Source organism: Cyanistes caeruleus, chromosome 1 (assembly GCF_971803275.1).
Source record: "Cyanistes caeruleus chromosome 1, bCyaCae1.hap1.1, whole genome shotgun sequence".
Classification (NCBI taxonomy): Eukaryota; Metazoa; Chordata; class Aves; order Passeriformes; family Paridae; genus Cyanistes; species Cyanistes caeruleus.
Genome location: NC_141701.1, coordinates 24,071,926 through 24,096,699, shown reverse-complemented (window position 1 = coordinate 24,096,699; position 24,774 = coordinate 24,071,926). Strand labels below are relative to the sequence as shown.

At 41.2% G+C, this 24,774-nt stretch overlaps 1 protein-coding gene across 2 annotated transcripts; it reads left to right on the top strand.

Moving 5' to 3' along the window:
• The first annotated feature begins 1,705 nt into the window (after positions 1 to 1,705).
• On the top strand, positions 1,706 to 24,750 carry ESRP1 (epithelial splicing regulatory protein 1). 2 transcript variants are annotated; one of them, XM_023920759.2, is made up of 13 exons: positions 1,706 to 2,231; positions 2,438 to 2,566; positions 3,327 to 3,440; positions 5,827 to 5,941; positions 13,583 to 13,681; positions 13,780 to 13,834; positions 15,681 to 15,791; positions 15,878 to 16,010; positions 16,099 to 16,141; positions 17,517 to 17,818; positions 19,365 to 19,583; positions 21,538 to 21,724; positions 23,549 to 24,750. In XM_023920759.2, the coding sequence occupies exons 1-13, from the start codon at positions 1,770 to 1,772 to the stop codon at positions 23,719 to 23,721; spliced, it is 2,142 nt and encodes a 713-aa protein (XP_023776527.2). In that variant the 5' UTR covers positions 1,706 to 1,769; the 3' UTR covers positions 23,722 to 24,750. The 2 variants fall into 2 exon arrangements, with proteins under 2 accessions (XP_023776527.2, XP_023776528.2); XM_023920760.2 differs by having other exon boundaries at positions 21,538 to 21,736.
• The last annotated feature ends 24 nt before the right edge of the window (positions 24,751 to 24,774 follow it).

The window sequence follows — 24,774 nt, the reverse complement described above, 5'->3', positions numbered from 1 at the left end:
ACAAACACCCCAGACCTCTACTTCACAAATGTTTTACTCAATGCATCAAAAGTCGGAAGAGAAATGCACAAAGAAAATCAGGTATTATGGATGCTAACTCTGAAGCAGGGAGCACAGTGCCTGTGGAATAGCAGGCTGCATAACTTCCTCAGTCTCGCCTCAGAAAGTGGCCTGGGAAATCATAAGGAAGAATTAAAACAATCCTCAGAGATAGAAAACAGCCTTGCAGGTGCTGTTTGTCAGTTTCTTGTTTTCTTGCAAGAGAAGGTCGAGGGGTGGTGATCCCCACTGACCAATGATGGTGATGAGTTAGTGTACTAACCAATAAGAGTTTTACTTTTCTGAACTTTCATGTATCAGTCTATAAAAGAAGATCTGAGGTAATAAACCACAAGGGAGAGAGAGAGAAACAACTCTCCTGCTCAACCCACGAGAGAGTCTGTGTCATTCTTCTCGCGATTCCCAATTGAGCGACAAGGTACTCTAAACCTCTGACAAATAGGGCACAATTATCTTAGTTTTTTGCTGATACCAGATTCACATGGCAAATTCCAGCTACTGCTGTGAAAGACTGGAAGGATTAATTTGACATTTTAAACCCTTAAATTGAAGTCTCTGCTACCAGTGAATGTTAATTTTGAAATCTTGGACCAGAGAAAGTGAAAATTACTCCAGCCATTGTGTGTCATGCTGGAATTTAGTGGCAGTCCCCACAAGGAGAACCAGGCTGCATCAAACCACAGTAGGGCAGGAAGAGGATGGCAGGCACTATGGGCACAAGTCAGTGGCTGACAGGATCCCCAGCAGTGGTGAGACATATCTGTTCCCTTCCTGCCAAACAAATGTGTATGTGTTAATAAAAGGTGGTGCAATCTGTGAACCTGCACCAGTATAAGGAATGGTGATGAAGAAACATACAAGGTGCACCTTCATGGAAATGTTCAGCACACAGCTGAACAACCAGGTGACATGATGGGTGAGCAGCTGGCTCACAGGTCAGGTGTAAAGACTTATAGTGAATGGGGTGACATCAGGGTGGCACCCCTGTGTCACTAGTGGGGTTCCACAAGGCTCCATCCTTGGCCCAATTTTTTTCAATGTCTTCATTAAAGACTTGGACACAAAGACATACTAAGTAAATTTACCAGTAACACCTTCTACTTGCTCCTTCTGAGGATGTTGAGGACAGTCATGAGGTCTCATCTCAGTCTCCTCCTTTCTTCTCAGCTGCTCCTAATAAAGTTTCCCTTCAAGGCCTTTCACCATTCACATGGCACTCCTTTGGACATTCTCTAAGAAGTTTCTATCTTTTTTATATTGTGGTGACTAAAATATCACACAGTACTTGAGGTGAGGCTGCCCCAGTGCAGAGCGGAGCAGGACGATCCCCTCCCTTGCCCGGCTGGCAACGCGGTGCTCCCCAGGCCACGGTTGGCCCTCCTGGCTGCCAGGACGGAGCTGCCCGGAGCAGGGCAGAGCTGCCCTCTGCGACATGTCCCAGCAGGACCGGGCGATCCCGCCCCGGCGCTGAGGAGTTGCACCATCCCGGCGCAGCGCACCTCGCCGGCGGAAGGCGCAGCCCGGCGGAGTCCGGGCCGCCGTCGGTGCACACTAAGGCTCCTCAGGGGCCCGGGGCTGCTCCTCCACCGCCGTGCCCCCGCAACCCGTCCGCAATCCTGGCCCCGCGCTCGGCGTCCCGCCCGCAATCCCAGCCCCGCACTCCGGCTGCCGCCCCCGCCGCGCTGCCACGTCCCCGCCCGGCGGGGCCAATGGGCGGCGGCGCCAGGTGTGTGTTACCTGCACCACGTGGGCCGGGGGTGGGCAGGTGGTGCCGCGGCCCCGCACAGAAAAGCTCGCAGCCATTGCGCCTTTCCCAGGGGTGCAGTTGGTGTGGGAGCGGCTACCACCCACCTCGGGGAAAAGGGGGTGGGGAAGGCGGGGGAGCTGTGCGCCTCTCCCACGCCAGGTCCTTGGGCAGCAAGGGGGTTCTGCCGCTTGGGTCTCGCTTGGAAGCGCCTGGGGCAAGGAAAGTTTCCGGCTTCTCTTTTCCCCCTTCTTCCTTTCCTCCTTTTTATCCTCTCTGCTGGCCCGGTGGCACCATGACGGCGTCTCCCGACTACCTGGTGATTCTCTTCGTGACCACGGCGGGCACCAACGGGGCAAGGTTGGGCTCAGACGAGCGAGAGCTGCTCCAGCTCCTGTGGAAAGTGGTCGACCTGAGGAGTAAGGAGGTATTTTCACCCGACGGGGGAGCACCCCGACCTGCTGCTCCCCTTGGCGCCTGCCATGCTGGACGTGGGCAGGGCGGTCTTGGTGCTGGGCTGGTAACGGGTGTCCCAGGCTGGAGCAAGCTCTGGTGGAGGGTAGGGACTGGTGCTGCAGATAGGGACCTCCAGCCCGGAGAGCTGACTCACCCCCTCCTCTGCTTTCTCTGGAGCTGGGGCACCTGCATGACGTGCTGGTCCGGCCTGACCACACAGAACTGACGGCTGAGTGCCAGGAGATCACCCAAGTGGATGTGGAGAGCCTGGCACTGGCTCCACCGCTGGAGCAGGCATTGAGACAGGTGACATCCCATAACTGGCTGCTAAGTGCTGGTCTCCTTTGGGAGCTCCCCTGTGGGGTAGAGGTGGTATCATCATCTGTTTATCCCCACTATCAGAGCAATGGAGCCTGCTACGGGAGCACCACAGACATATGTGGGCCAGGAAGCTTTTATGTGTAGGGTTTTGTGGGCCTTTCTTTATTTAGCCTGGGAGACACTGAACCCCAAGAGAGGAAGGTTAAGATCAGCTATTTCCCTACCCTGTGCTCCTGCCATGCTGGACCCTGAGTGAATCTCAGCTGAGCGTGAGCCCTAATCAGTGTTGGAAGAAGCGGGCTTTAGGTGTCCCCTGTTAAGGCTTGTGCTCATCAGTCCTGGGAAGGTGATGCTACTTACTACTGAAACCTCTAGGTTAACAAGAAAGTGTGTGTGATTCCAGTACTGCCTCAGCTGTCTGCAACCAGCTTTGTCTCATTGTAGTGCTCTTGCCAATATTGAAAAAGATTTTCTTCTGTCATGTGGGCTGTCTGTGTAGCCATATCTCATTAGAAGGGGGGGAAAAGGGCTGGTTTCCTTGTGAAGAAATTTATTATGGAAGTTAGCATGTGCTTAGCTAGTAAGAAACAAATTTATGGAAGTGAAGGAGTAGGCTTATATGAAAAGGAATTCCAGCTCCATGTTTCTGCTGCCCAGGAATAACATGTTGCCAGCTGATGACACTGCCTAGTGGAGTCACTCTGATCTCTGTAACGTGTATGTCTTTTCTTGTTCCTGCCAACAGTTTAATCAGTCCGTGAGCAATGAGCTGAACATTGGTGTAGGTACTTCTTTCTGTTTTTGTACTGATGGACAGTTGCACATTAGGCAGGTTCTACACCCTGAAGCTTCCAAAAAGGTATGTAGCTTAAGTTTGACTCTTAATGTGCTTTTTGTGATTTCTTGTAAAACAAATAAACTTCCCTCTAGTATGAGGGTTCCACACAACCATAGCACAAACATTGCTCCTGTGTAACATGCTTACTAGGCTAAAGAGTCTGTGTGGAAGTAAAATAAAAATGGAAATATACAGTGCCCTTTCCTTATGTGGTCTTGAGATGCCTTTTTAAATCAGAAGAAAGATACTCTTAAATGTTTGATAAAGGAGCAATGTATTGACACTACTTGTAGCTTCTACAGGGTTAACAGGTGAGATTTGGGATTGTTGCTGAATAGTTAACCTTCTTAACCATAAACTGTTTTTTGAAATTTTACAGTCATGACTAGTTATAGCAACTTTCAATCTTTGGATATTCAGTTGACACTCCAAGGGCAATGTTTGTATTTGAAAGGAGTGGAACAGTAGTTTGAGGCAGGCTGTGAGTTATGATTAGTCCCATGGTCTGGAGTTTTCCATAACTTCAGAGTTGCCAAATTGCTAACAGTGCTATGAAGCCCTGCCTGCTTTTCGTTAGTGATAGGGTTGCAGCAATATGTGAGTCTCTCTGGTTCTGAAATAACTGCCTCAATATTAATAACACCTCATTTTGTGGTTTGGTATGAGTGTGTATTGCTCTGTAACTGAGCTGTTTTGCTCCTCTCATTGTACCTGACTTCTGTGCCCTTCAATTTTCTGCCCCATCTTTGAAGGGACACTGCTGCAAGTCTGTGCTGTTACAAAAGTGATACTGAATGAGCTTGGTTGTAATACTTGTTTGTGCTTTAAGTACTAATAGCTTTGAAGGCTTAGAAGAGAAACAGTGAGCATTATTCACAGTGAAGGGACAGTTCTTATACATGTAACTTGTCATCTATGACATGTAACATAAGAAAATGTGGAAACAGGTTTTTAAAAGACTTTCTTCTTGGCTAATAAAGTAAAACTTGTCATCCATTTATCTTATGTGGATAAAAGAAGGGACACATCCTACAATTATTTAAGTTGGTTTGATGTCAGGAATCCTTTTTCTCTATCATCACAGGGTTACAGACAGGAATCAAAGGTTTCATCAAAATCTTCTGTTGCTGTTTTGTTAAGAATTGTTCATTTGAAATTTGCTCTGTGCTGCCTGTAGATTAAGTAAACCAGATGCTTATGAGACTTGTAGTAGTTTTTTGATGAGTATCCCAATACAGGGATTGGAGTGTGACATCACTAAAATCCAGATAGGCAGAAATCTGTAGGCTCTTGAGAAGATATTTATTTCTAAGATACTCATTCTGAAGCTGTCTAGCAACTCCTGGTATTCAGGGAATGAATTGGCATCAGCCATTCCAAAAGAACATAAATGAAGTATGGAATTTCATTTCAACATCAAGGAAGAAAATCATGCTAAAACTAGAGCAGGAAATGTTGGCAAGCCCATCTATATTTTCATAAGTCTTTAAAGAGTATCGTTTGCCTAATACACCTGTCCATATGCTAAGATAAGCTGTAATGTTCTCAAAGCAGAATTTGTTTTAGAGCCTAAACTGCTTTCTTTGGGCTCCCTAATGTGCTTTAACATAGGCTGTTATCTGTTACAATGCCAACATGCTAACTAGTTGTTATATCCCAGAAGGCCTTTATGTGTAGTCTAGAAAGGCCTTGCAGGCAAGAAACAACCAAAAGGAATATGCAGTATCCTGTCTGGGGTGAAGAGCTAACTGAAGGAGTAAGGGTTTGCGCTGGTTTCAACAGCTGCCCCCAAGACTCTCCATGTCTTCTTCCCACTCCCAAAACAATTCAAAGCATGTGGTAGATGTACTGGTGGGGCAAGAAGGGTTTAAGTGACTTCTAGTGGGCTACATAACTCTCTTCTGGCTTTGGATATGCTGCAGTTAAAACCATGCTGACAACCACTGCGCCATGTCAAACCCTCTTCTGCACAGTTGGATTTTTTATTTGTTGGAAATAAATCTTTGAAGTGTGACTATTCTCTGAAAACAGCCTTTTCTATAAACTAAAATTCTACAGACTGAATTGACTACCCTCTGGCTTTATACAGTTAAAATTGCAATCAAGAATTGATGATAAATGTTGCAGTAGGAGGCATTTGCTCTCCTACATATATATTGGATTTGAAGCTCTAGTAATAATGGCAAATGTTTCCCTGGCAGTGCAAAAGCACATTTCTCTTATTAAACAATATAAAGAGAAAGCTGTTTAACTGAAAAAGTTTGACTGTACTTACCTGGCTAAGTGTGTTTCTCTTTAGCAAAGACTGTTTGTGTTTCCTACCTATTCTAAAGATACTGTTAGAAAGTTTGGTATCTAGACACAAAGTATGTTAAACTCACCCTAACTGACTTTGTTCCTTTTACAGAATATTTTATTGCCTGAATGCTTCTACTCCTTTTTTGACTTGCGGAAAGAGTTCAAGAAGTGTTGCCCTGGTTCACCTGAAGTTAGCAAACTTGATGTTGTAGCCATGACAGAATGTATCCTTTTAACAATGATAGTGACTCTGCTGCTGTTACAGTCTTGGCAGAATTTTAGGACAGAGGTACATGAGTAATGCTTGCAACACATGTTTAAGGGTGGTATAACTTTAATGAGTGACTCGGAGCTGTACTGTTTTCTCACAAAGATAAAGATAAAAGAATGCTTCCATGGAGAAAATCCTGTATTTCTTCTTGACTTCTGCATGTTTTCTTTACCATCTTTATAGCTGTCTTGCTTTAAACTTCACAGTTTAGTGTAACCAGCACATTTATTTTTAAATTACTCTTGTGAATTGTAATATTAAAGTTTGGGGGTTGAGTTTCATAGCATCAGTTAGATTTTTATTTAATTTTAGGCAAGAGCAGGTACTAGGGGACCACCTTAATTTTCAGGAGAGGAGATGGTTCTTCTTGATATGACCTCGTAGTGAATCTCTAACACAGGAATGATCCTAAGGCAGGGATGCTGTTGGAACATGTGGTATTCAGTCTTCTAGAAAGTGCACATTCTACACCTCACAGGGTGAGGCTTGGCTGGCACCAAGATGTCGCTCTGTTGGGAACAGTGAGAAGAATGACACAGACTCTCTCGTGAGTTGAGCAGGAGAGTTGTTTCTCTCTTTCTCCCTTGGGGTTTATTATCTCAGATCTTCTTTTATAGACTGATACATGGAAGTTCAGAAAAGTAAAACTCTTATTGGTTAGTACACTAACTCATCACCATCATTGGTCAGTGGGGATCACCACCCCTCGACCTTCTCTTGCAAGAAAACAAGAAACTGACAAACAGCACCTGCAAGGCTGTTTTCTATCTCTGAGGATTGTTTTAATTCTTCCTTATGATTTCCCAGGCCACTTTCTGAGGCGAGACTGAGAAAGTTATGCAGCCTGCTATTCCACAGGCACTGTGCTCCCTGCTTCAGAGTTAGCATCCATAGCAAGATGCAGTCAGTAGTATGTTTCCAGTTTCAGTGATAGATAGGGATGTCTAAAATTACTTTCTGAATAGTCTGAAGTGGTCTATAACCCCATCCTGTCTGAGTCTTTCCTAGTCTGAGCTTGACAGCTGAAGCTGTGAATTTCACTGTTCATTCTTCCCTTGCTTCCCTGGAAGTCTCCCCTCTTGCTGCAAGTCTCAGTCTTCATCCCAAAAATATTCTTGGACACAGAGCTACTGAGCTATTGAAATAGTGGTCACAGAAGTTGGGTATCAAGGAGGAATAAAGGAATTTGAGATGTTTATTATTGGTGGTTGATGTTGCTGCTAGTGTTTTTAATAATTTTTCCTCTGACTTGTTTTGGTGTCCATTGAGTGGTTGCCATTAAAAGGTGATGTCTGTGGCTTAAGAATTTTTTGAGCTTTCACTGCAGGTCTAGAATTGCCTGGGCTTTGTACTTGTCGAGGGCATAAAATACATATATGGGGTGGGTTTTTGTGTTTAACCATTCTGCTCTGCTTTATCTGCATATTAAGATTAATCTCTGCTAGTGAAGGGGCAAAAATTATTTATCCCCATATTCTGAAGGAAAGCAGTACAGTTAGAGTAGAATACTGAATCTTTATGTAGAAAAGTGAAATATATGCTGTGGTGCATAGAAACTGGATGATAGAGACTTCTAAAAGTTTTGGTCAAAAACATAATACATTGTTTAGGGACTGCTTTGACATGATCTGGAGAAATTAAAGATGATGAGCTAGTTTGGCTGTTTCAGAGAGTTGGCATTGGTTTCTCCCTATGTGAATGTGTGGGGTATGCCTTTCCACTGTAGAAGGAGTTGTATGACTACAGCTACCTGGAGTGTCGGTGGTCTGCTAGGGCATGGTGATGGACTGTGTATTCCCTGTCTGCTGGGAGAAGGGTGCAGATGACCCTGTGTTACCTGACTGTCAGGAAGTCCCTAAAGAGTCAGTGCCACCCGAGAGTAATTTTGGCAGTTGCCAATAATATTTTTCCCAAGTTCCTAGAAGCTTCATCAGTCTGTCCAAATATACTCAGCTTGAGTCTGAGTTCTGGATAAGATGCTTCTTAAGGTATATAGACCTAACTTTGTTCTGGATTTACATTTATTTTTGTGGCTTATCTTGTTTTGTAACTGCTGAGGCTCTTAATTGTAAACTTGCAATTTATGCAACATAGCTGAAATCAACTGTCTCTTCCCTATTACTGTGTGGGAGCAGAGGATGCAGTGACCAAAAAGGGTAAAACAATTTTTGGTTTTCTTTTATTGACAAATAAGATTTTTCTTTCTCCTCACCTTGCTGAAACATAATAGCTTAATCTCCTCAGTGTTAGAAGCTGTATAGGTTAATTGCATTTGTAGACCATGGACATGTATGTGATGTTTAGGATAAAAGGGTTGTTTGAGCAGGTGCTGAGTCTGAAGACTAGTTCTGTAAGTTTGTGTGCAAAGTTGTTTAGTTTTTCTTCATTTATATATGGCTATGCTGGGGTATGGGACAAAATAAGAAACAAATCAGAATTAAGTGCAGTATGTTGGAATGAAGTGCAGATTAGCACATAGAAACTGGCTGAGCTCTTTTTATTCTTGTAGAAAGTGCAGCTTCTTGGCCTCACAGCTAAAGAGGGTGTATGAATCTTCCATGATTTCTGCCACAGAAACTACAGTGTGACAGATACATTAGCATTTGGTGATGATAGAAGGTTTTAGTATGGAGCTAAGGTACAGGCTAGGTATTCAAGAGACTTACATTTACAGACTGGTAAATGCAGGAGTGGAATGATTTTTGAGCACATCCCTTCATGTATTTACATCTCCATTTATCTGTGTGTAACCTGGTTGTGATCAGTAAGAGGAAACTTTTAAGATATGAAATAGTTAGGAGAAAGCTGGGTGTTAAACTACACCAAAGTTATTAAAATCTTCAGAAGCTTTTGTTTTATTGAGTCACTTTTGATTAAACAACAAATTACAGGCAAATGGGGAATGTGCACAACTGTTCCCAGCTGTCAGGGGAGATAACTTCCTACTGCACCATCAATTCCAGGTAGATATTTTGGTACGTAGCACACCAGATTGCAGGTGCTTGGCTATGTATTTCTTGCAGACAAGGCAAGCACCATCTTGTGAAAGAGCATAGAGATAATAGACTAAATAACTGGTTGGGTTATTCCTCCTTTAGAAAGTACTTTGTGGACTCACTTTCTCAGGAGGCTACTTGAAATTTGTGTACAGCAATGAAACCATGCCAAACTCAAGAACTCAGGTGAAAGCTTTGCAAATCTTTACTCCCAACCCCTGTAAGAAGTTATACATTTCACAACAGACACTCTTTTCTTTCAGATAAAGGTAAAGCAATGTTTAAAATGCTATGAAATTCAAGTGACCAATGCAGAACTGAAACTAGTTGTAATTGTCTGAGTGCTACTGCTGCCTAACTCATGGTGTCAAAACAGTTATTGTGTATGAGACAGTTTTCTGGCAGACTTTGTCAGAATTGTGTAAGTATAATGACAGCAGGACAATTATGAGAAATTTTGAGTAACGAAACTTGAGAGAAGTGATCATGTTCCAGCAGAGAAAATAAGTTGGGTCTGTCAACATTTTTTTCTTGAAATGTGTAAGCATAAAAAAGGAGTAGGGCTGTTCTTGCACCCTCTGTACCTCCCATACTTGCTACACTTCTTGATTTGCAAAGCTTGCTGAGCCAGTTTTCACCCTGTGAGTGCCTTCAGGGTGGAGTGAAAAAAGCTTGCATGACTATTCCTATTAGTTTTGCAGAAGACTCATCCTTTGCCTCGAGATTGGGTGTGCAGAAGCCATTAAATGTCAAATAGCTTGCTTCCTCCAGTGCTTGGTTTGCTCCACTCACTTCTAAACTGGATGTGTGAGGATAACTTCTTCCTAGGAGTATCTGCCAGTGTTGTCAGTAGAAACTCAGGGGCACTCCAGAACAGCTTGTTTAATGTGCTGGATATTGTAGTACTGAAACTTGGTTTGTTGGGGTTTTATTGTTTGTTTTTGTGTTTTTGCCTGAGTGTCTTGGAAACAATAATGTGGAGCACAATTATAACCAATAGTGCTTATCTCTGGCAATGAAAGCCTGTAACTGGGTATTAGCTGAGAATCTTGGATATTGTTATTTGTATTTCCTGTGATAGTACTCAGGAAGTGGGTCATATTATATTACCTCTATGCAAAGCATTATTTAGAAAGATGTAATCTTCTGTCTAAAGAGACTTAAATAAGAAACAGAGCAAAGGGGAAGGGATCAGTGCAGAGCACAATTGCAATGCTGTTTCATGTCATCTCAGGTTAAGTTAGTTGTTCAATGAGAAAGGAGTTGAGAGAAATGGAAGAGACAGTGGGAAGAAGTCTTGGAGGAGGACACTGGCAGCGAGTGAAGCTGTGGTGATGCATCTGAGGAAATGGTTTAGAAATTTCTTCCATGTTAGAGGCCACCCTAATACAGAATATGCCTTTCCTTCCTGCTCACTTTAACTTGTTCAGTGTTGCAGGAGGTGATACTGCAGCTGCACACCAAGATAAAGTAGTTCCTTGTTTCCCATCCTGCCTTATTTGGGGCTGTCTTTTGCTTGTTGCTTCATTAAGAATATGCATGTGGATGCTACTGCATATATTAGCTCTGGACAGCCATGTCTGGTTTCTAACGCTTCTTTTAAATGTGAACTTGGATTATCCCCTGTAATTGTCTTTCTCCAATTTCCCAGGAGAGGCATACTTTAAATATAAACGTACAGAGACACGTGTGGTCTCCTTTCACAGAGCAAGGGATGGGGTTTATAGAGTATTTCATTTATATTTTTCCCCAAGTACGGTAATTTTTAGTGCTGCTGTCCATAGGTGCTTCTGTGTAGTCAGTCTTGTTCATTAGAACACAAATTTTCACTTAACATGCTCTTTAAATATGCAGAAAGCTATCAATTTTCTTTTCCATTCTTGCCTAAAAGCTGTGCTTCTAACTAATCAGAGGTGAAGGTGTGAGGTTATGCCTGCAATAATGTTGATGACTTTCTTCCTTCCCTCCACTGTGTTTATATTTCTCTAGAGTTTGGCACAACTGACTCCCTGTGTCTGACAACTGGTACCAGCTTCTGTTGACACTAGAGCATTTTCAGGAACTAATTCTCCCATAGATCAGTGTCCTCAGAAAACAGTTTCACAAAGAAAATTATTGTGGGGTGGGGTCCTGTTTGTTTTCCTTGTGTGATGGCCTCTTTTCAAATTCCTGCCCATTCCACACTGCTGCATTCCCCCTCTGAATGCTGATCACTTCTAGGGATCTTTGGCTCAGCACAAAGGAAATATTGAAATGTCTTTTCTGTTCTGACAGCACAGTCTAACAGCCAAGCACATGTATATGCATGTCCCCTGCTGGAGTAGCTGTTGCAACTCCTGCCCAGTTTCTCTTGACTTTTGACAGAGGAAACACATTTCCAAAATCTTCATAAAACTTGGTCCGGCAAGACCAAGGTTCTAACACATGCACCATCAGCAGCTTCTGGTTCCCTGTATGAACAGCAGAAGCTCTTCACAAGCCCCATGTGGAGCTGTTAGGTGCTACAGGGGGATCAGTGGCGAGAAAGGGAGGAGAAGCACTACTCTGCTCTGATGCACAATGTGCCCAGAAATATCTGTGTGGTGCTGCTTTGACACGCTTTCTGTCAGAGTCTGTGAGTTATTTTTCTTTCCAACCCCCACTTCTGGGGGGCAGTGGGAGAGGTGAGCTTGAGTTTGTTTAAAGCTTAGAAAGACAGACTGCAATGAAGAAATTTTTTATTGTTGTAGTCGTAATCTCTTAAACCATGCTTTGGGGTTGCTCAGGATTTTTGGCTTGTTTAAGAAAACTATTTAATATTTGCAGTACCTTACCCCGAAGAAGGTACTAGGAGGGTGGAGGGTAAAGGCAATGACAAGTAAGCTATTCCTAGTCAAGCAGTTGGAGGGGAGGAGTCGCTGGTTTAAGTATTCTGGTTTTTAAACTAAGATAATTCACTTAAGCTTCAAATGTTCTTCTAACACCAAGCATCATCCTCTCACATTCCATACTCCAGTGCACACTTAAAACCAACAAAGCTTCAAAATCAAATTAGCCTGAAGTGTATTTTGTTGGCACAGCAGCTTTCCTTTCCTTGCTGTGGAAGAGGAATGCATTAGTTCAGTTCAAGTTATTTTTCATCTTGCAACAAGACAACTGTTAAACAATTTTTTAAAAATCTGTTTTGTAGAACTGACTTGGAGTCATCCTATGAATAATAGGGAAGACTATCTCACAAAGAAATTTGTCCTGGCTCATCTCTTGATGAGATGATACAACAAAGCTGGTATGAGCTGTTTGTTTCTAACAGAAACTGTTCTGTTCCCTGCACTTTATGTAGGCATCTGACAACTCAGTTGTTCCTTAGCTCTAGGTGGAGAAAGCAGTTTTCCTCTTGAAAAAGGAAGCTATCTTGGACTATTGAAGCAACCTTTGAACATCATAATGCAGGCTCTGGAGCATTTGAAATGTGTTCAATGTAGTCTGGGGGGCATGTAGGCAAATAATCGGTGCACTTGAAAACTCAGCTGTTTTCAATGTGTTGCATTACTGTATCTCCATGTCAGAATGGGTCTTATTTAAGAAACTCTTATTTTTGCTCTGAAGTCTTCATGCAAACTGATACAGCAAGTCAAAAGTGCAACACTTATTTCCAGATTTCCTTATTTTTTTTTTCTGTTCTTGATTGTATTTTTTTACCCTTCAGTCCTCAAAGAAAGTGAGTGGAAAAAACCTGTTTAAAAATTTGCTTCATAGATAATGGAGTAGAACTGCAAGTAATCTTATAGTCCTGTCAGCCTGGTGTTGGAGAGGGGCAAATATGATGGAAAGCAGGAGATACCATAGTAAATAAACTCTTTACAGTTGTCTGAAAAAAGATGGTATATGCAACTTAAATCATACTCACTTTATGAATGTGGGGGTGTTTTTTGGTCTTTCTATGGCCTTCCTATGACAGGATGCTTCCTGTTCTTTATTACAGTCACTTCCAAAATCCTTCAGACTAAAGCTGTGGATTGTGGGGTTCTATTTTGCCTCTTGACAAAACACATGACTGGTGGATTCTAAGCAGGCTGTCAAAATGCTTCTGTGCAACAGCCCAAAACCTGGGCTATGACTTCTAATAGGCAAGGTTTAGACAAGATGTCATTTATTAATTTTATTGAAGTGGTAAGATACTTATTCTGTTTTGGAATTTACTTAGTCAAAAAGTACATCCCTCCATTTCTGAAGCTTTTAGCTGATTGTTTGCTTCTTCTTCTGCCCCAAATCTTTTCCTGAAGATTAAAGAGGATGTTAATTAAAAAGGACAGGGCTCCAGACTCTCCACCTCTACATACAGAGGTGTATCTGTCAAACATTCATATTTCATAGACATACTAAATACATGCCCCTATGATGGGGTCTTGTGTCCCCAGACACTTTTTGGAGTGACCTTACACTCCTGGAGGTGGCAGTAACTAGAGGCCAAGGCAGAGCAGCTAATGTATCCCAGCAGGAAGATGGATTAAACCTTTACCTGAGAAACAACATGCAAGGACAACATGAAAGTGTGTTGCTCTAGCAGGAAACCAATTAGAAATATGTTTGGTGATAATTGACTTAACTCCAGCATAAAGATTTAAATCTTGACAAGAGCAGTTCAGCATTTCCCTATGGAGCCTCTCAAGTTGAAGATATGGGGCATATTATTTTAACGTTAATATCTGAACCATACAGTAAGTGGTTGTGATGAGTTTTCTTTGTTCCTTCTTTGGTTTTGCTGCTTGTCCTGTATGATGACAAAATAGGAAATAACTTGTGCTGTATTTCATAGATCACCGATTTTCAGATCCAGAAAGGGTGAACTACAAATTTGAAAGTGGGCCTTGGTAAGTACTTCCTCCCTCTTCTTATTGCACATGTTTCAACCCCACCACTTTTTGTTTAAAGTTATTGTTTAGATCAGCTGTAGTCCTCTCTTTCTAATTTGCCAGTAGCTGTTACCATTATATTTACTTACCTTCCCACTGCTATGGGAATTGATTAGATCCTTCAAGTGGGAAAGGGAACAGACAATCTATGATCAGATGCAAGCCTGTTTTCTTTTTAGGCTTCAGTGTTGACTGTTAGCTGCTTAGAATTCTGTGTTCTGCTTGTAAGTGCTTATAATGGATGCTAAGTGTGTTGTGCTATTAACAAAGAATATAAGCAGTGTTTCAGAAATAACCCCTTATAGTTACTAACTCTTATGCTCTTTCTGCAATTTACTACACAGGTACTGCATATACATAATTTTTTTTTTAATGGGGAAGCAACACTTCCATAAAGATATTGTGCCAGAAATACTATGCTACCACTCAGTTCTTTAAAGTACAGTAATTTTTATTCCCAAATAAGTTTTAAACATAAAGCTTTATCCACTTTTGATGCCTGCTTTGTTGCTTGGGTGGTCGTTTTTTTTTTTTTTTAACGTAACTGCATTTTTTCTATGTGTAAATACTTTTCTCAGTGGTTTTCTCTGATTTCTCTGCAATATCACAAGATACTGGTGTTAAACTGACCTTATTTATATTCCCATCTTGCGCAAACACTTCCCTCTTTCAGATTAAGGATCTGTCATAATGGCAGATGATGCTTATACTTTTGAGTTAAAAAAAGTAAGAAAAATGCAACATTGGCAGAAAGTATCCAGAGAGATTAGCTCAGGGGCTATGTTCAGCCTTGTTCTAAGCTTTTTCCTTTTTGCTAACAAAATTCTGGGATGAAGTGTGAGATTCACATTTTATTTAAGATAATGAGAAAGTACAGAACTAGGAGGCAAGGGGGAACAGTTTGAGACAGACAGCTACAGAAAGGCCACCTGAGAAATTAAAATGTGAGTGAGAAACATGACCCTCCAGGCATACCACAGCCCTTTTGTATGAGGGAGTCCTCTGCTACTGAACAACACTTCATCTACTTAATCACTTAAGCTCTTCCCTGCAAAAAAGCTGTTCCTGTGATAGCCAGAAAGGCAGGCTTGGGTAGCTGTGATCGTTTTGTTGTACTTGACACTTTCAAGAAGTAAGAGAACAAAAGAGACTGCAGTAATGACCAATTAAACCTGGCTTTCTGTGGCTAAGCTATTCCCATGCTAAGCAGCTAATGTAGCCTTTAGCTATATTAATCTTTAGTAGTACAGTGATGGCCTGAACCAGCAATGTGAAGGCTCAACTCTTCAGGCCAGAGTCCTGTGTGTGCTGAGTACAGCCCTGAAGAGATTTGTCTTGGCTTGTGACAGGTTCTTATACACTGTCACAGTAGAAATAATATGCGCTAATCTCGGTTACATGTAATTGTTCTGCTTCAGTTTCTACCTAGCTAGATTAGAACAGCAAGTACTTGATTTTTATACCAGTAACCCTCTTCAGATAACGGAGAAGCACAAATGATGTCAGGAGAGGGAAGTAGATTGGAAACATGATTAAAGAGATGACAGCTCAAAGAGCAAATGTGGTAAAGCCAGAAAGGGGAACTTGGAAAGGGGCAACTTAATAAAGCAAACTTTCCTTTGGAGAGATTTGTTCAGTGGCTTTTGTGGTACTTGGGCCTCACTGCCTTGGCACTGCCATCCAGTAGACACAGAGCAGGGACAGAAGCCTGTTCCCAGAGTACAAACAACAAGTGGACAGGTTGGTGTGTGGCAGATACCAGAGGCAGATGTCTTTGCATTACTACTTCTTTCTGTGCCTGCAGCAGCAAGATGGAACTTGTGGATGACAATGCTGTTATCCGAGCAAGAGGATTGCCATGGCAGTCATCTGACCAGGACATAGCAAGATTCTTCAAAGGTCTAAATATTGCCAAGTTAGTAGCTAAGAATTTACTTGCACATTTGTAGCTTTTCAGCTGTGTAGGTCATGGTGTTTCATCTCTTGATTTAAATCTTGCAGAGGAGGTGCTGCACTCTGTCTCAATGCCCAAGGTAGGAGGAATGGGGAGGCTCTTGTGAGGTTCGTAAGTGAAGAGCATAGAGATCTAGCACTACAAAGGCACAAGCATCACATGGGGAACCGATACATAGAGGTGGGTGACATGATGGGCTTTGAAATCCTCTTCTCAAAAGGAATGCATATTACATGCCTATCACGTGTTTTGTTTTTTTTTCCTTTAGGTATACAAGGCAACAGGTGAAGACTTCCTTAAAATTGCAGGAGGTAATTTTTAGGGGATGAAAAGGGATGGTTTGTTCCATCAGCATCTCCAACTTTTGGCTGCAAACTGCTCCTGTTGAACATGGCCCTTTTTTCTGTCTTTGAACAAGTAGTTGGCTGGTGTATTGATTACTATGTATTCTGCTAGCAGCAGTCCAAGATGATCCATGATTTATCTGTCTGCCTCTCTTCCACAATCTTGCCATTTTCAAGTGTCCTGTCAATCAGGATTTGATTGGGCAAAATGATCTTTTATATGAACTTAATTTGTTAGGTCATCTTCATGATAGTGGGAATCTAAATGTTATTTAAGTGAAATGAAACCAGAGTAGTTATTTGAAACAATATAACTGTTATTGCTGTGGAGGCTTGCATAAAAACAAACAGATATCACAGTGTAAATACAAGGGATATATGGAACTGATTTTCTTCAAACCTTTTCCTCAAACTCAATGGGGAGGATTTAGGGGAAATGCTTATTTAAGGGGAATCTTGAAATATTTGCTGATAATTGAAAGGCTGCACAATTTGCTCTTCAAACTCTTTCTTGGTCTCTTTTCCTCCCCTTTTTGTCTGCAAGCATACAAAATTTGAATTAAGAACCAATAAGCTGTTTTATCTGCAATACTACTTTGAGGTCCTCATATCTTCCTAACAGAGATTTAGAGTGGGAGGGGCTGTTAAGCTGTTAACTACATAGCTGATAGGTTTGGTGTAGTAGTTAAGCCATTCAAAGTAAAGACATTGCACAGTGACATTTGTGAGGAATGGTGCATGTCTGGTAGAACATAAGAGAGCTGCAAGTGAAAGGACTGTATTAAGATACTAGTTTGATTAGCAGGTACCTTTGAATAAGGTAGTGTTATTAGCATCACTGGTCTTCTAAGGGTACTGAAAGTAGAATTGGCAGATTTTGACAGTTCTGTTAGGATAGGATGAAATCCCTGAGCTGTTTTCAACATGCTCTTCCAACTTTCTTTTTCCAGCACAATGACCTGGGTACTTGGTTGCCCTATATTATGGCTTCAGAACATGCCAGACATATTCCAAAGTTAGGCTAGGGGCGCAGTAGCACAGGTCCTGCTCACACAAGAGACTGACAGATTGTGCTTTCCTTGGGCTTTGAACGTTGCAAGTATTTCCTACTTTTCCTTTGAATAAAGATTAATTTCCTCTAAATGATGGACTAAATTATTATACTTTAATGGGAGGTGTCCTATACAATATATCTAGTTTATCAGAGGGTCATCTTTCCTGACTTTAGAGGTTAAAAACTGTTCCACCTGCTCAAAAACTGCCTGTTGCAAGGATGTAGCTATGCTCATGATTCTACATGGTTGCCTAGACTGAGGTGCTTCTGTACTTTTTCTTGTTAAAGGTACTTCCAATGAGGTTGCACAGTTTTTGTCGAAAGAAAACCAAGTGATTGTCAGGATGCGAGGTCTTCCTTTCAATGTAACAACAGAAGAAGTGCTGACTTTCTTTGGCCAGCACTGCCCTGTAACAGGAGGAAAGGAGGGAGTCCTGTTTGTTACTTACCCTGACAGCAGGCCAACAGGGGATGCCTTTGTCTTGTTTGCTTGTGAGGAATATGCACAAAATGCACTGAAAAAGCACAAGGATTTGCTGGGGAAAAGGTATATTGAACTCTTCCGTAGCACTGCAGCAGAAGTTCAGCAGGTAGGTGGAAACCTTTCAAACGTTGGCTTTTTGTAGTCCAAACTTCTGTGCTGGCAGTAGAGGAAGCAAATAATGCTTGGTGTTGACTTGAAAGCTTCTTTTACCTTTTCTCACTCTTGACTCTTGTTGGAATGAGTATTGTCTGAATTTCTGCAAGACTGCTCTCTTGAAATGTTAAACCTTGTGGTATAGGGGTGTTCTCAATCATATACAAACCTTTGGGGTTTTGGCTTTCAGTAGCTTTGTAAAATGTGGATGTGGGTCTAGTGCTTTATACTACATAGTCAAATTCAGAATAAGTCCAATGACAATCTGTTAAGAAGGAGTGTTTAGCAACAAATCTTGAGCTAAACAATTTATCTTGAGTCACTGACACAAAAAAGCAAAGCCTTTTTTTTAGTTGTCCTCTCCAGTGTAATGTATCTGAAGAATTCTACAAATTGTCTTTAAGGGCAGATCTCTGGCATCTTCTGCAAGCACAGGCTACCAAGCAGAGAGTAGCAGGACTTTGAAGCTGAGGAGTCTGGCTTAACTGGGCTTGGTGGACCATTAATTGCAGCTAAGCTGTCAGAGAAAGGAAGGAGAGCTGAGTGGACTGTTATGTCTCCAAAAAAAGATTTTCAGAGCTTTAGTTGGCATAAGTAACTTCTGGACATTATTAAAAAGGTATCATCTATGATGCAGATTGTAGCCATGTCATTATACCCAAGAAATGATGCAAATTTGTATTCTCTCCAATATATAGAGATTGAAGTGCTGTGTTTAAAAGGTGACATTAGTGATGAGAACGCAGAGCCACGGTGCTCACTCGTCATTGCATTTTTCTCAAGTAATCTCATATGTTTATTTGTTTAGTAAAACCTCCTGATAGCTGTATAAATGTAAATAAATCTTATTCTTGCTCAGAGAGAGTTCAGGAGTAGCAACTGAATATTCAGGGAACTTCTCACCAGACAGATTTTGCTGTTAAAATTATTAACAAATCTCCAAGTGTAAGTGTCACAGGTACTGTGACTCGGTAATGCTCCTAATGTTTCTTCAATGGACTATGGCAGGCATAGTTAGGGATGTGTGATAGTGAAATGTGCTTCTAGTTCCCAAACTCCCCTAAAGTTTTGCAGAGGAGATATTTTTGGATAGAAGTGTCATCATGACTTTGTAGATAGTAAAATGTTTTAGGATAGTTTCACAGTAAAAATAATGTAGATATACAGGTTTCATGTTCTGAGATCTCTATTGAGACTTGCATTAGCTGTTCAAGTAAATTTCCCAAAATGCAACCGTTTTTCAAGAAGAAAATGACCCAAATTTTTGTAAAACAATAGCATGACTATTTACTGAATGACTACAGAAGTGTGCTAGATTCTGAGCTTAAACCACAACACAGTGCTTGGAATTCAAATGCTTTACAATTAATATTTGTATCTAGCTCACTTGTTTCTTAAAACACTGCCCAGAGTGAAAACAGCTGGCATTGGGGTTACATTGACTCCTAAACTGAAGAAGGAATAAGGAGGCTTCTGTTATGTGTTTTTGTTTTGCACAGGTGCTGAACAGGTACTCTTCCACACCTCTCATTCCTCTCCCAACACCTCCAATTCTTCCAGTATTACCTCAACAATTTGTGCCTCCCACTAACATCAGAGACTGCATACGTTTGCGTGGTCTTCCCTATGCTGCTACTATAGAGGACATTCTGGAGTTCCTGGGAGAGTTTTCTACAGATATTCGGACCCATGGAGTTCACATGGTACTAAATCACCAGGTTGGTAGGCAACACGTTTCTAGCCACTCTAAATGTTTGTGTATATGAATACAGTCCTAATTATGATACTCATAGGGAAGCACCTTTGGGATTAGCAGTAATGGTATTAATGGGCCTCCAGCTCTCTTCTAAGTGTACTGCCAATAGATGACCTGAACCCTGCTGTGCCAATGGATACATTTGCTGTAGAGTGGTTTCTTTCACTGAGATCCACGTGCTGAAAGCTGAGCTATAGTCTTGGAGGGAATAGTGCTCCCAGAAGAGCAGCCATGATCCTGAAGTGTAGGAGGCTTGAACTGGAGTCTTACTCAACAGCATGCATGATTCCTCTTGTACCTGGTGAGGAGTGCCATCAACACAAGTGTGGGCAGTGTTAGCTCTCAGAGGAGTGGTTTGTCCCTGCCTTGCTGAACAATGTGCTGTGAGTATATTTGAGGATAAATGTGACTGTAGCCTTCTAGAGACAGGAATTCCTATGTCAAAAGTCAGAAACTGAAGCTTTGGGTTTCTTGTGTTGTTGCTTTCTTTAAACAGTCACAGCTAAGCACCAAGATTAACAGCTCATTGACATGTATAACCTGTCACATCTTTGCCATTGTTTTCTGGAAGCAGTTTCTACCAAAATCTTTTAGACAAAGGATTGTGCATTCTTGTGATCTGTATCTTTCTATTCTTGTGACTTCAGGGGGGAGGAGTCCTTAAACTCTATGGTGTTCTGAGTGGTTCAACGGAACAAACTGATTGCTGTATAAAAATGATGGTTCTAAAACTGTTTAATTTAGGCTTAATGTCAACCAAACTAAAAAATACTTCCTGGTCCCGAAGTAGGACTTCTGTGTTTCAGGAATGTGAGGATGGAGAAGGGACTGTAGTTATTTCAGTACTTGTCTATCTAAAGACATGCCTGTGTCTGTGGAGACTTGACCTAGACAAAGCTAAAAAACTGTAGTTAATGTGCAGTGCTGGGAGAGACTAAGAAAAGTGCAGATATTAAAGCACATATAATGATTTACAGTAGTGTCAGCCTTTGACAGCACTAAAGAAGGAACCTGGATGAAGAAATTGGTTTTTGCATATAACCCTAAGGGCTGTCTGCCACCCTTGCCCTGCATAAAACTATCGGGCTTTTTTTTTTCTCCCCAAATACTGCTTTTGCCTGACTACTAGATTTTTATCTTTCTCCATGTTCCCAGGTTTCAACCCTCTAATCATGAACAACTGTGTAAAGGATGCTGATAAAGTTGTCTCCTCCAAAATGAGAAGAGCTGGCCCAGAACTTGAGTTAGAGCTGATGTCAGATCTCTCTCTAGTTTTGGTTACTTCAAATCAGCAGCTGCATGTGGCTAAAATAACTCCTCCCAGCGATGTATCCCACTCGTTTACAGATATAAAGATGTCAGTGTTGTTTTTTTTCTTCAAGCTCATACCAAATGTTAGGCTAGTTAGTACTCTACTAAAACATCACAGCCCATGTTGGTCTTCAGAAAATGAAATTTAAAACAAATTGTTTAGCAATAAGCACTTGACTGGATTTTAAATTTGATTTTAATTTTAATCCTTGAATTTTAAAAATCACAGGTAATAAATGGGGCCTAGATCTTCTAATTCTGCATTTGTAATAAATTTGTAAGAGCAGGTCTCAAAGCACCGAGGTACTCCTGAATTGCAGTCTCTCCCATAGGTGTCACTTTTTTTTAGATGTGTAAGTAACGAGTTACAATGCAGCTTAATCAAAACAGGTGAATAAATACAATCAAGTTATCACAAGTGAGAAGAACATTGGAGAGGAGAGCTTAAACATGCTGATGAGTGCTCAGGATGGCTGACTGCACTTGACTTTGGAGATGAATGTATTTATGACTGAAGAGACTGCTTATCACAGCAGAAGTTATTGCTATGCTGCTTCTTCGTGGAATCTACAGAAACATTTCTTTGTTGTCTGCCTTGTTTGTAGGGGCGTCCATCGGGAGATGCTTTCATTCAGATGAAATCTGCAGATCGAGCTTTCCTGGCTGCACAGAAATGTCATAAGAAGACCATGAAGGACAGATATGTTGAAGTCTTTCAATGTTCTGCTGAAGAGATGAACTTTGTATTAATGGGGGGCACTTTAAATCGAAATGGCTTGTCCCCGCCACCATGTAAGTTACCATGTAAGTTTTGCTTGGGTCTTGCCACTACGGTCTACACTGTGTGTGGGTAGGTATTGGAGCTGCTTTCCTGACTCTGATCCTGGTTCTTGGAAAGCATTGTCAGATGTAGGTGTTAAAATAAGGTCTTTAGTCTTCAATCATCACCAGCTTGCAATCATTATTTTTCCCTTTGGTTGTGAAGTATTTAGTTTGAAGAACTGCTTTTGCTATTCTAGTGGCAAATTTCCCTTTACTCCCTGAAACTTTAATTGGTTGGGGCGAGTGATGATTCTGAAAAGTAATTTCTAAGCCCTGCCTAGACCTTAAAGAACTGTTTTGCATTTAAACTGTTCTGTACTTATATTTTTTCATCATGGTGAACATGGCAAGCAAAAGATCTTCCCTTTTCACTTCCAAAACTTATTTTGAGAAGCCATAAGTAATGCTCCCCTTTGAGACTTAATCACATGTTCTGCCTTTTGAACTGCGACTGACTTTTTCCTTTACTTTTTGTTCTTCATATGGAATGGAGGTTGGCTTTGTGGGAGTGAAACACACATGGCTTCTGCCTTAGAGAATTGTAGAATCTGTATTTCCTTTTAAACTTTGATTCTCAGAGCTACTAGGATGGACACTGACTTCTGCAAAAACTTTTGGAGGAAATGCTTTAAGAGCTTGAGGGCTAACTTACTAAGCATCTGTGCCACGTAAATCTGAGCCTATGGGAAAAATAATACTTTGCTTCCAAAATCATAAATGGCAAGGTAGTTAAGTAGTAGTTTTTTCTGTGTCTCTCTATGCAAGTGTATTTTTTTTTGGTGGTGGGCTTTTTAAGAAATATCCTCTACATGATATTTGGAGCTGCCAGTACAACAGCATACCACCTGGGAGTGGTTTCTTTTGAGTGCAAGTAGACCTTCAGCTACTCCTTGGGAGAGTTTTTCAATGAAAGTGTCTTGAGCAGGGGTCAGCAGTAGATAATCCTATGTGTGATTGCTATTTCAGATGGGTTGGAACCTTCTGAGAATTCCTAGGACAGGTTCTTGGGCAGAGTCACAAACTTTGGGAACACACAGGTGTCAATGTTCCCATTTCCAATTACAAATGGCCTGTGATGTATTCCTTAAATACGGCCTTTTAGCACTTACAGTCATGCTGGCTGTAGCTCTGAATAGCAAAACTAAAGGCTTACTTTAGATAAAGCTTTATGTTCACTTCTTTGGCAGTAGGGAGGAGAAGAGGAAAGTAAAGGAAGAGAATGGCAAAGGAGGAGGGTGAACTCCCATGAGTGAAAATTCATTTAGGGCCTAACATCTTATCAAGATAGCAGAAAGGGCACTTTTGGTTTGTTCTTTTTTTAAATTCAGTGTTAACACTTCAGGCTGCAAAGCCATGACTTTCCTCACTCTGTTGTTGTTTACTTAAGGGATAAGCAATACCAGGATGAAAGTCTTCTCTCTTTTGTTGAATGTTAAATAGATCTTTATCAAGGAAGTTTTCTTCTTACCATGGTGAAGTCTCATAGTTCTTGAATGCAGACTTCATTAAAATCTGAGCCTAGACAAGCAAAGCTGACCTATATATCAGAAAGAGACCCTATTCCCAGAGCAAGAGGTGGCTTTTTGTGTACTTTTGACTTTACTGTTGACTGGAGGCGGGGTGCAACACTTTGTAGTCACGCTCACATTGGTGGCTTCTGTTTATTTTCTGTGATGAACAAGGATAAGAAGATTGTGAAGAGTCTTGATGTATACTGTGGAGTTGTGTATGTATGGTCTTCATTAGCTCTGGAATTTCAAAGGTCCTAACCTATTTTCCATTTTCTCCCTGTAGGCCTTTCACCCCCTACCTACTCGTTCCCAGCTCCTGCTGCAGTTGTGCCAACAGAAGCTGCTCTGTATCAGCCATCCATGCTTCTGAACCCACGAACACTCCAGCCCTCCACAGCCTACTACCCTGCTGGGGCTCAGCTCTTCATGAACTACACAGCATATTACCCCAGGTAAAGCAGAGGAGAGCCCAAGCAGCAACGAAGAAGTCTTTTTCTTTTTTAATTGTCTACAACAAATGCACAAAGCTCACAAAAGAACATTGTCTGCTCTGCTAAGGACTTGTGATACCAAGAACAGCTTGTTCAGTATCTTGTTCAGGGAAAGAAAAATTCAGGATAACTAGGAATTTTCCAAGTTTTAGAGTATTGCAGGTAACAGTGTTTGGGGGGCAGGGGGGTTGGTTAGTGTGTTTTGGTTTTTGTTTTGGTTTTTTTTTTTTTAACCTAGGACACACATTTAAGTGGGTTATTTTTTATTATTTTTGTTTCACCTAACATTCCTCTTAAACTTATTAGTTTGCTTTATTATGCCCTCAGTGGGAATTGATGTGTACAGTACTCCTTCCTATTCCAAAAAGAAGCCCTTGGCCCCTCCTTAGAATGTATGGCCTTAACTTCTGAAATACTGCCACTTTGTTTTTGTAACAAAGTAACTTTTCACCTTTATGATGAAAACTGTTTACTTCTATGTATAGGTATTGTAATGAATGCATATATAAATCATATAGAGACATATATTCCTCCTGTCCTCAAACACCTCTCACAAAGGGCTTTTGGTTCTTCTGGATATATTAGCTATCTGCTAGAGAACAAAATCCCTGGATACCTGTTGCCCTCTGCAGTCATGAGGCCCTGGAAGGAACCATGTTCCCTTTAAGCCATAAACCATTTCTCATCTGTTAGGAAATCTGCTAAACAATTCAAGTTTATCTCTGCAGCAAGGACCAAATAGCTACTTAGGAAGTTGTTAAGCAATATGAGCTTTTCAATACCTGTAAGATAACAAAGGTTTTCTTATTACTTTACCTATATGTCTGTGAAATGACTGTTGTGTTTTTTTATTAAAGTGTTTCCTTCACTCATGAGTTATTTTCTATAATGTCTTCAATATCTGTTTTATGATTATGATAATATTACCAAACTCAGCCTTGTTAATGTAAGATTAAGAAAAATAAAATTCCAAACTTGCACTGGCAATATAAAACAAGGTTCTCAATAACAGTCCTAT